We start from the raw sequence: 12,151 nt of genomic DNA on the forward strand, positions 1-12,151 counted from the left end.
TAAAAAGCTATGATTCCTAAGGACTTTTTGTCTGCTTCATAGTTCTGTGAGTTATATATTCACATTTTTTGTTAATACTCTTTTTATATATATAGTCTATAAATTTGATGGGATGGAAGAATAGAGATAAGAAAACGAAAGAGGTTAAAAGCAAGACCAGTTTTAGTCTGGAACGGACCTTTATGCTTCCATTGTACTAAAACTAGAAAGCCAGTGAGTCTTAGATTTTGCTAAGATGTTACCTAACTCTTCTACAAACCCCATTCATTGTAAGTGCTTATGCAACAAGAAACTTGAGTCTCTAAGAGGACAGTCCAGCTACTATGTGGACCTTGAACCCAGTACATAGAAAGAGACAGTTGGGGTGGAGCTAAATGAGAGAAATCAGTTCTTGGAGAGCAGGTAGATAAAGTTGACAACTGGGTTTAGAGGAAATTTCATACACCACAGACAGCACAACCCAGTTCTAGGTAACGATGAGATGAAAACATTTTCTTCGGCCAAGCTGAGCGCGCAGATGATTTGCCAAGCTCCTGGACTTTGTCTTACTCGTCAGTACTCATTTTCATTCTGGAAGAAGCTGAGGTTGCGTCTTTTAGATTAAAGCTATTAAAGGAATCATAATTGCCGGTTTGCGTCCTGTAAGTAAAAGTTCTGTTCTAGAGATGATAGGTGGGGTGTGTTTGGTGGCTTTAGAAGAATGAATTATCTAGATATATATATATATATGTAGTATATATTGAAAAGATATTTTAAAAATTAATTTCTAAGTTCTTCCTATGTTGATATACTTTGAGTTTTATACATTTCCGTGGAAGTTTTCTTAGAATAAGGCTGTTAGCATAAGGAATCATCAGGGTTTGTTTCGATCTCATGCCTACAGTGTATATTCATTTCCTCCTCCTGATCCTGTACCCTCCTACTCTATTTACCATTTCATATCTTTGCATAATTTCACTCTCATATGAAAGTAAGTAGATCTTATTTCTGTCCCTTTTCCTAGTAAATGTGAAATGTATCCTGCAAAGATTACATTTCAAAACTAGTGTATACTTTGAGAAGTATTTTGAAATGTGAACATAAATATCTGGTCACGGATGTGTCTGAAGAGATCAGGTCACTGATTGTCACTGCCTCTCTCTCACTAAAGAATAATGTTGTACTTGAACAACTAGGACTCAGTGGTTAACTTGCTTAGTTACTATCCAAAAGATCAGCAGTTCGAGTCCCTCACTCTCTCTGCAGGAGGTAATAGGGCATTCGGCTTCCATTCAGATTCACAGCCTTGGACACTTTCGGCAGCTCTGGCCTATGGAGTCACTATGAGTCGGGATGGACTCACTGGTAGAGTTTGGTATTAGTGGGAAGAATACACAGAGGTTCATCAGGAATACAATTTTTTAACTCAATCCTTTTTTTGGCATCGTATGCTGCAAAGTTAAAATTATAACTATTCATTTTCCCTTTTGGCTCCTAGCGTTGGAGCTCCTGTTGGATTCATCTTTATTTTCTTCAATATCTTGTACCAGAAGGTACTCAGCAAATAATCACTGAATCGATTGCCACAAGCCATGTGAATAATAGAGAATGAAATTACCCATTATGGTTTCCTTATGCTGTAATCATTTTCCAGCCTCATAGGGGAGAAAATAAAATCTGTGACTTTAACTTTAATCTCTTTATGAGGATGTAATAGTCTGTGTGGTTAGGAAAAGACCAGCAACATCCTTTCTTTCCGTTCTTGTTTCACTTCGTTTGCCTGGTTCAGAATCATAATATGTGTCTCCTCAGCTAGATCCCTGTGACCTCTCTGTCCTGCCATAGTTTTGGGGGGGTGTTTTTTTGTTTCATAATCAGGAAACTGCTGCCCGTTTACCATTTATTCAATCATTGACACCTGTTGTGTCCTCTTGTTTTGTTGGTAATTTTTAGTGTAGTCTGTTTTTTAGTGTTTATTATTAAAAGTTTGTAGACAAAGATCATATTATCTCTTTGTACTTCCAGCTAGTACCTTTATGACAATGGTGTTAATAATATAAGATTATCAAACTTATTAAAAAGTAATATTGTGTTTGGTGTAAAGATTATAAAAATTCAAAGTCAAACTTTATATGACTTATGGAAATAAGAACTTGTTTCTTGTTTTTTTTCTAATTTGTTTTTATTAAAAGATCATTTTGTTGGGGACTCATAACGCTTGTTACAATCCCTACATCGATTGCATCAGTACATATGTTGCCTTCATTCTTTTCTAGACATTTACTTTCTTTTGAGCCCTTGGTATCAGCTCCTCTTTTTACCCCTCACCCCCTCTTAAGCCCTTGGTAGATTATAAATTACTATTATTTTCATATCTTGTGCCAACCGCTGTCTCCATTCCCCCATGTTCCCCCCCCCCTAATGTTTTCGGTTGTTCTTTCCCCTACCTTTCTGGTATCACTATTCCCACTCCTGTTCCTGGATTCCATGTGTCATGAGCCCCCATCTCTATCTATACCTGTGTCCATGCTCTGGTCTAGTCTGAATTGAGAAGCAGCACTGGGGTCATGATAGTTGGGGAGAGAACACCTCAGGGAAAGGAACTTGTTTCTTAACCTGCTGTCAGAATCCTGGGATGGGATGTAAGAGAGAATAAATGGTTGTAACCTAAATATTTGTACTTTTGAAGTAGACACACGACTCCCTGAAAATATATCTCCTGTCCACCTCCTGTGGAGGTGTTCCCTTGATCAGATGCGCTCATGTAACCCTGAGCAGTTCATTCACAGCACTAATCACACCATGAAATAGTTTGGTTTACTTGTTTATCGTTTCTCTCCCCCACATAGTACCTCTTTAGTCCCACTCATTGTTGAACTGCTTATTGGTAGTTGCTGTTGTGTCAGTTCCAACTCATGTAAACTACAGTTCCAACTACAGAGTAAACTGTTCCACAGGATTGGCTTGGTTGTAATCTTAATAGATGCAGATCACCAGACCTATCGTGAATGGTCTCGCTGGTCGGTTGGAACTACCAACCTTTGCGTTGGCAGTCAAGTATAAACCACTTGGGTTACCTAGAGTAGGGAGGGACCCGTGACTTGGAAAGTCTGATGCTACTCTTTCCTCGGCAAATTGTGGTTAAGGAACCCACCAGGAGACTTCACCAACTCCACCACTCCCACCCTTAGTCCCCTTGCAGAGCTACGGAAGTTCCTCCTCTTGTCTCTAGTAGATTGGTTTTTGCAATAAAGCAGTCATGTGGCAGTAAAGATACAAAACGAAATGTTCCCTTGTCTAGACATAATTTAATTAGAATATCCAATTTATATGTTGTGTTCTGTGTTTTTAACGCTAATGTCTTGCTAAGATTGAAATTGTATCTAACTTCTCAGCACAGTACTTGCCTAAGGCAGCAATAGACCTTTCTTCAAATCTGAATTAGCTAAAATCTGTTTGTGTTATCTGTGAAAATGCATTCTGGATATCCTGATTAAACATAAGTCATCCAATTAGGTAAATTATCTGAAGTACTTGCTTTTTATCTACTGACATTTATGATTAAAATAGCCTTTGAGTATTTAAATGTTATAAGTAACATTGATTTGTACATTATTACAAATTATCTGCTTCCAGCAAACACAAAGGAGCCACTTTTCTTCCCCTTATCTCATATTTGAACTTGAACACATATTGGGTATGTCTGTGAAAAGAACAATTCTGCAGAATAACAAACAGTTTAAGTGCATGGTCCCTGCAGCCATAACCTCCCCATGTAATCCCTTTTAGCACAAATTACTTCCATTGCCCTCTGTAGATTAGGAAAAATAATCCTAGTCAAGGTGTTAGGGCAGCATTCATTCATTCGCTGAATGAAATTCCATGTAGACCTGCAAAGTATTTATCAAGAAACAAGATTGTACATCTTTTTAATTATTATATACAATTTCTACTCCTTTTTTAAATAATTTTTTTCTTTGCATGCAATTGCTTTTTCTTAAAAGGATCTTCTGCTGAATCAACCTTTCCTAGAAACAATGAATCATTCCCATCACAGCGTGGCACCTCCTCACCATCACCCGACCACGGCAACCGCGCACTCCCACAGCGGGGGGGATGGTCACATGATGAGTATGGTAAGTGAGACAGGAGAGCCAAACTGGGCCTTTCCTACCCCCTGGAATCCCTACTTGGAAAGAAATAGTAGAATTATAATACTGGGAGTCATTTGTTATCTTTGAGGTCAGTTTAATAACCTTAAAGAAAATCTAAGGACAAGATCATGTGGCAAATTCGTTACAGAACCAAGATTTCTGGGTTTCTTTCCCATAGTGACAGTGCTTTCTTTCAGATTGAACCATTTCTCCATGCAGCTTTAGCCTTTATGCGTTGGAGGAGCCTTGCTCGTGTGGTAGTTCCACATCGAATGCTAACCTCAGGGACAGCCATTTGAAGCTACCAGTTGCTCCTCAGGAGAAAGATAAGGGATTTGACTCCCACATCGATTTACAGTCACTGAGACCCACGAGGGCAATGCTTCTCTGCCCTGTGGGATTGTCATGGGAGGGAATCGACTCAATGCCAGTGAGGTCTTTTGTTTGTTTGCTTGCTTTGTTTGGGGTTTATGCTTTGTGTAGAAAAGGGATGAAAGACAAAAGGTGGCGACAAAGGAGGATGCTTTTGCTTCATTTCTGAAGTTATAGTACCAAAGGAGGGACGAAGCCTTCCCTCCATGAAGGTCTTCTCTTAACTTGTTAACTAGACATGCTACTTTTGTATGTTCTGAACTTTGGGCCTGGAAATTCTCCTTTGGGATCTGCAGTCATCAACAATTGGCTTGTTTTGATTTTTCTGACAGCCTATGACTTTCTACTTTGGCATTAAGGATGTGGAACTATTGTTTTCTGGTTTGGTGATCAAGACAGCTGGAGGTGAGTAAGCACCGTGTGTGGAGGTGACAGTCAAATGAGAGATGGGGAGAGTCTTACAAAGCACTACAGGCAGAGTCTGGACAGCCAGCACCTCTTTCTGCCCGAAATACTGAAGCAATATGGTTACGATGCATAACTTTCCCCCTATTTCCTACCTAGAAGGTGAGAATACATAAAGTTTATTTTGGTCTTCTGATACACCTGGTCTTCTGGTACAAATAGCAATCTATTTTGTAGTCTGAAAAGTAATTTGAGATATACCAGCTAGACATGTTTTGCAATCCATGTCCTTTCATCCTTTCCCAGAATGTTTCCTTATTTGATAAAGTATTGGTCCTAGACATGAGACAACAGTCCAATTCAAATGGCAGAAGCATTCTGTAGATACATACCGTAGACAAATACTGATCCAATAAACCCTCTCATTTACAGGTGAAATGACTATTATGGTGACTTGCCACCTGTCACACAGAGTTGTGTGTCCAAGTTAGGACAAGGAGGCATACCTTCTAGGCCTCCCTGGCCCAGTACTCTTTCTGGTGTACCAAACTATGGTCTGCATCCTTTTTGATGTCATTCCTAGTTTTAAGGTAGCTGATTACCCACATTTTTGAGTCCATAACAGTGACTTGTTTTAAATGTAAATCACACACGCTCAATACTTGCTTGGATATAGCATCTGGAGTCTAAAAGGCTTGAAGATAAACAAGCGGCCATCTAGCTGAGAAGCAACAAAGCGCACATGGAAGAAGCACACCAGCCTGTGTGATCATGAGGTGTTGATGGGATCAGGTATCAGGCATCAAAGACCCAGAACAAAAATCATATCAATGTGAATGAGGGGGGCGTGAAGACCCAAAGCCCATCTGTAGACAACTAGACATTCCCTTACAGAAGGGTCACAAGGAAGAGATGAGCTAGTCAGGGTGCAGCATAGCGCCAATGAAACTTACAACTTTCCTCTAGTTCTTTAATGCTTCTTTCTCACCATTATCAGGACCTCAATTCTACTTTACAAATCTGACTAGACCAGAGCATGTACACTGCTACAGATAAGAGCTGGAAACACAGGGAATCCAGGACAGATAAACCCCTCAGGACCAATAATGCGAATAGAGATACCAGGAGGGGAAGAGGAAGTTGGGGGGATAAAGGGGAAATCGAACACAGTGACTACATATAACCCCTTCCTAGGGTGATGGACAACAGAAAAGTGGGTGAAGGGAGACAGCAGTTGGTGTAAGACATGGGGAGGGGGGGGATTATAAATTTATAAATTATCAAGGGTTCATGAGGGAGGAAGGGTGAGGGAGGGGGAAAATGCTTGAAAATGATGATGGCAACATATGTACAAATGTGCATGTATGTATGTATGTATGTATGTATGTATGTATATATGTATTGTGATAAGAGTTTTAAGAGCCCCCAATAAAATGATTTTTTTTTAAATAGTTGCTTGGACTGCTTTAGGTACTGGCTGTATCTTTGGATGCCCAAAATCCGTTTGTGTCGGGAAGAAAGGAAAAATGTAGTTGTTAGTGTGTTAGATTAGCAGTTAGAGTACATTTTTTTCTTTTTTTGGTTTTAATTCATTTATTTAAGGTTGCACAGATAGAATATGAAAGAAACCCAGAGTTCCAAGCTCCTGAAGTTAGTCTATGCCCTATTGTTGTTACCCTAAGCTCCAGTTTGTGTTATTTTTTTGGTTGGGTTTTTTTTGTTTGTTTGTTACTTTTTAAAAAATACTTTTATTGGGGACTCTTACAGCTCTTATCACAATTCATCCAATCACCCATTGTGTCGAGTTAGAATACATTTATAGTATTACTAACACAGTGTGAAAGACATAGATGCCTATTCAAGAAATGCAATCAGCCCTTAAAAAATAAATTATTCTCTCACCGTTTTTATAGTCTACATTTTGTCACCAAACAGCCACACCTGAAGATTATTTTTGTTCAAATTGTTTGCATCGTAACCAAGAAGTAAGCGTGTGTTTTTCAGCAAAGGCAACATTTTCCACTACAACCATTTAGTTGCTTTCCTCCCACCTGGTCAAGTGGAGAGGCCAGAGTGGATTATTCAGGGTCTGAGAGTGGCACTTTTTCTGGGTTGCCTTTTTAGCGCAGATCGCTCACTGGCTGATCATTTGTGCACGTTTGACGATACCATCATCTTTTCCTTCCTTCTCAGAAATGGCTGGAGCTTTTGTGGCAGTGTTTTTACTAGCAATGTTTTATGAAGGACTCAAGATAGCCCGAGAGAGCTTGTTGCGAAAGTCCCAAGTCAGCATCCGCTACAATTCCATGCCTGTCCCAGGGCCAAACGGGACCATCCTAATGGAGACACACAAAACTGTTGGGTAAGAAGATGTGACAGGGACGGGTGGAAGTTCTGGAGGGCTGGATTAGCTAAGCAGCAAAGCAGCTAACTTTAACTAGCAGCAACCTTCATCTTGAGTTAACACTTCTCTGTGACCTTGATCAAATTGTCTTTGGAGTTTTCGGGTTGTGGGTCTTGAACAGGCCAAGGGGAAATTATAGAAACCTTTTTGCAAACATCAGTGTTTGTTCTGAATTGTAAATGTTGGTGACTTTGGAAGAAATAAGGAATATGCGTTTAAGTATTTGCCAAAATAATAATGAACAAGTTAAGAAATTCAGTCAGAATACAGAAAAATGGCAGAATACAAGTGTTCCTGTCAACAAAAACCTGTACTTATTTTGTTTCTAAGACTGTACTAATGTTTCTGCTCTAAGAAACCATTTGAGTTAACAACTGAGGTTTCCCACAGAGGGCAAATTCTTTTTGAGATTCAATTTGATAGAATGTAGGTTTTAAAACTAGATGGCACTTCAGGAAGTCCGTGAACCAACCCGCTTCCCAGCAAACCGTGGCAAACCTGTAAGAGCCAGCGCTTGATAGAGCCGCCTTGTTTCTGGAACTTGAGTTTTCTGCCTTTAGCAGAGTGTATTACCATTTTTCTTTTCCTTCTTTTTTCTCTACCATTTTTCTATCGCTGGCTTTTGTGGAAAATATTTTGAGGGTTTTTTTCCCTGACAGGTTTCCATCTTACACAGCCTCTGTCTTTAACAGGTGTTACTTGATTATTGTTTCCCATTGTACTGATGAGCTTATAAGCCAAATAAGTTGTGACTTGCTTGACGCAACAGAGCAACTAAGAAGCCAGGTCTCCTAATTCCTACCACCACCCATCACTCAATTCTATTTCCATTTTTGTAGAATGTAAGCTTTGCAAAGATGGAAGGCCTGTAAATGTTCAGGCAAATAATTGTGGGAGGGTCTACTAGTGCTTTCACTTAGGGGGTTCCTCTTCCTCTCACTCCTCCTAATCCCCAAAGGGGTCTTCCTATGGCATATAACCACATCCCAGTGGCGCTTATGAACCGGACAGCTCCATCATGGTTCATTGCCAGGGCCCGAACAAGAAACAAGATTCATTTTCCTATGAGTTGCTCAGGCGCCTCTTAGGGAGTCCTTTTCAGCCTTCACTCATGACTGCAACTGTTCCCTTCTCCTGATTGCAGAGTGCCGCATACTCTGGGCCCCTGATTGTTGTATCCCTATTACCTCTGCAGGCAGCAGATGCTGAGCTTCCCTCACCTCCTGCAAACAGTGCTGCACATCATCCAGGTGGTCATCAGCTACTTCCTCATGCTCATCTTCATGACCTACAACGGGTACCTGTGCATCGCTGTGGCAGCGGGGGCCGGCACAGGTTATTTTCTCTTCAGCTGGAAGAAGGCAGTAGTAGTGGACATCACTGAGCACTGCCATTGACCGAGGACTCCAGGGTGTGGCCTTACTGATTGCAATGGAAAGCAGGTTGAGCTTGGAAGACACAATTCCAACCCCAGACACCCCTTCGCTCCTTGTCTCCTTACACACACAAACACACTTGCTCAACAGGTTTAGATTATTGTCTCAGTTAAAGTGGTAACTCCCCAGACTTCTTTGCTAATAAGCTGAGATTCCTATTTCTCTTGAGAAGCCACCCATGAGGTGCCCTCTCCTCCCCCATCATCTTAGATCCAAGTTAGATGTTCTTGACTAATCCAGGTAGCTGTATATTCAGTGACATGATCTCCTGATTCCTTTTTAGTCACTTGGGGTTTTTTTAACAGACAATATGTGAAGTTGGTCATTTTTTGTTCTAGGTAATAGAAAAAGATATTAATTTCAACCAGGATTGATTGCATCTGAGGAAAATTTTTGCCCAAGGTGAACATTAGAAAACACGTGCCAGTTTGGGGACCGAATGACTGGGAAATACATTGTGCCTTTCCCTGGGTGTGTGCGGTGCGGCACGCAGAGGGGTGGTTTGACTGAATGCGGTTTGTGCATTCCCGGGCCGCTGACTCATCAGCTGTGAACCCACTGAACACTTTTGATTAGAATGAACTTGCCAAGTACAATTTTTTTAAGACAATACATTTGAGAAAGTAGAAATCGATATTTTAAAATAAAACTTATCAGTGTTTAACTTTGACTTGGTACCTTGTTTTGTCACAGCTGAAGGGAGCAAATCATTTTAATCTAACTTTTCCCATGGACGGTTCTCATGCCTCTGCCTTCAAACCAGTGGGTTTCCAACTCTGACATGTACCAGAAGCTCCGGGAGGGCTTGTTAAGACAATGGCTGCTGGGCCTTCGCTCTGGAGCCCCAAATGGGTATGTCAGATAAGTCCCAGGTGATATTCATGGGATCACACTTAAGAGAATCTCTGCTTTCAACCAGGACTTTGAACCAGTTGATACTGGTCTGACTTCCTGCCAAGAATGTATACAGAAGACTCAACCTGGAGCGCTTGTTAAAATGTAGTTTCTGATTCTGTACAAAGGGGGTGGTGCAAATACAACTTTTCAGCAAGAGATAGATGAGAATGACCTGTTTTGAGCCCTGACTTAAATTCTGGTAGAGGCAACAGGTGGGTGAACTGGTTTGGGGCACAGCCATTTGAATTGTTGATCAGTAGGTGGTTTCTCCAGACTTAACTCATATATTAAATTCTGCTAGTTAAATACTTAATCATTCCATGAACACTGTTCAGCTCCAGCTGTGTGTATGTGTGCCAGAGCATGTGTGTGTAGCCATAGCCTACAGTCAGTCACTGTTAGATCACATCTTTACTTTTAAAACTGCAATTTCGTGGAAGTAGCTTGAAGGTTAAGCTACACCTTTGCCCTGCAACGTCATCAGCCAGTCATGGGTCAGAAGGACAAAAGCTCATCCTTTCCCTTTGGAGTGGCTCAGGGTGTGGTCTGCTGATGGCCAGGTTTTCCTTACCCCCCAATTACCTATGTCCACACCAGGCAGCGCCTCATCCTCCACGACGTGACCATCTCTAGTAAGTGTTCTTGGGAGCTTAGTTAGATCACAGGTGGCCCAAACCTCCCTTTAATGAAAAATCACTGTTGGATTTTTATCTTAGCTTGCTAGTCTAACCTGCAGTCTTATTCCCAGGCCCAACTACCTCTGTAAAGTGACTCTCCCAGGGCTGTCTATGAAATCCCACCCTCCTCGGTGCTAGACCCCGCTTTGCCTCTGGCAGAGGAGACAAAGCATGTTGACGTCTGATGTGGTTTTGAAGTTTATACTTCCTCTGTGGGTGCCAGTTAAATATTGGAGAGTGAGGAAGACATGCTTTTCTGGCTTTGAACTAAGAAAGGGTTATGAGGTGACAATCGAGGTCAAAATCCATGAGCCAACATTTAGAGCTTTGCTTTTTTCCTATTCCATCCTTACGGTGCTGACACTTGAGCAGCATGAATGACAGAGTCCAACACTAAGTATAAATAGCCTGCTATTGTCTCAGGTGCCAAGGAGTAATAAAACCATGACAAATAAACAATCAATGTTTAGCAGTGACCCTGGTGTTCTGGACAGGGCCCTTGTCAGGAAGAACAATCAAGGCCAGTGGAGACTTAAGTGCTTTCTATGTATTTGGAATTAACAAAAATAGTTTGGGATAGGTCTTGGAGTAGTCAAGATAGAATCTCATGAAAATCCTCAATTCCAGAGATTTTTAGACTAGGTTGCCAAAGGGCAAAAACCATGGAGAAAATAGTTAAAACTTGATTCCATCCTTCCTGGGCTCTTGGACTAAAATTATCTCATTAATTTTCATTTTTGAATCCTTGTTCAATTGGAGTTTGATGCCTGATTTCTTCTAAACCCAAATTCGTTTCCTCCTTCCCTGTGCTCAGCTATGAAGAGACGACATCCACGTTTCTTTGGCCCCTTGTAGTGCGGTCATTTTCCCTTTCCTTCTGTGACTTCCTTTCCATAGCTCATTCTAGTCTGACATTTGCCTAACCCTGCAGATACTTGGGCTATTGCTATGCACTGGATATGGATACGATTCAAAAGCCCTAAAATCTGCTAGAGACCCTAACCACCGTGCTTCAAGGAGCAGTTGCCCCACTGAAGTTCTGTGTGCTAAGGGCTACCTGGTACCATCCCTACCAGTCAAAAGGTATGACTTTTTGGTGCTGTCTCCAGTCTGATGGAGGAACACCCAGCTCCACACTTTGCCCACAAATGGAATCTTGACTGTGTCCACCAGGGGGCTAGAGATTAAGGTTTCTTCACTACCGTGGTAGGGTTATCTGGGATTCCTTTTCAGGTCGTGGTCTTGGGTCTAGCCTCAAGGGGGCAGCAAGGGGTACACTCTGATGTCACTTGTTTTTGATCCTGTCCTCCAGCTGTTGCTTCCAGAAGATACATCTAAAAATACCAAGTCTGCATTTCATTTAATGCCTTAATCACTGGGTCTACAATCAATGTTGACATTTTTAGATTGTAAGCTCCTGGAGAGCAGTGTTGCTTTAGTAGGAATGTTTTAACAGTGTCATGTACAAAAGAACAAAATAAAGATTTTGATTTTGTGAGTCTGTGCAAGTCTGTCTACCTGGAGTGAGCCCAGAAGTAGTCTCGCGTAGTCTCCATAGTCTGGTGTCTGGCCTCGGGCTGCGCCTCGGGTCTCCCATCGTCCAGCACGGTGAGCATGGAGGGGGTGAGTGGCACACACTTGGATTAAAACCCTGGCTCCAGCATTGAAAAGCAGGGTGACCTCAGGCGAGTTATTTTAATAATCCTTGAGCTTCAGTTTCCACATTTATAGAACAGGCAATAATTGCACTTAATTGAATTGGGAGCAGTAGACGAGGGGGGGGGTGTTAAAAGTTCAGGAAACTGATTTAAAAAGATAATAAGACTC

The 12,151-nt window shown here is 41.3% G+C and overlaps 1 protein-coding gene across 3 annotated transcripts in view; it reads left to right on the forward strand.

Annotated features, from left to right (window-relative positions):
* SLC31A1 (solute carrier family 31 member 1) overlaps positions 1-11,822 on the forward strand; it is a 45,348-nt gene extending 33,526 nt beyond the window's left edge. For 2 of the 3 annotated variants that reach the window (XM_045296621.1, XM_004712530.3), the window contains 4 exons: positions 3,984-4,115; positions 4,838-4,910; positions 7,104-7,272; positions 8,510-11,822. In XM_045296621.1, the coding sequence (XP_045152556.1) occupies positions 4,017-4,115; positions 4,838-4,910; positions 7,104-7,272; positions 8,510-8,711 (543 nt within the window). In that variant the 5' untranslated portion in view covers positions 3,984-4,016 and the 3' untranslated portion in view covers positions 8,712-11,822. Of the gene's footprint in view, positions 1-409; positions 642-3,983; positions 4,116-4,837; positions 4,911-7,103; positions 7,273-8,509 lie in introns of those variants that run through there. The other variant, XM_045296622.1, reaches the window with a different exon arrangement.
* Positions 11,823-12,151: the final 329 nt, after the last annotated feature.

Source organism: Echinops telfairi, unplaced genomic scaffold (genome assembly GCF_000313985.2).
Source record: "Echinops telfairi isolate 266 unplaced genomic scaffold, ASM31398v2 ScPeMD7_7410;HRSCAF=8448, whole genome shotgun sequence".
Lineage (NCBI taxonomy): Eukaryota > Metazoa > Chordata > Mammalia > Afrosoricida > Tenrecidae > Echinops > Echinops telfairi.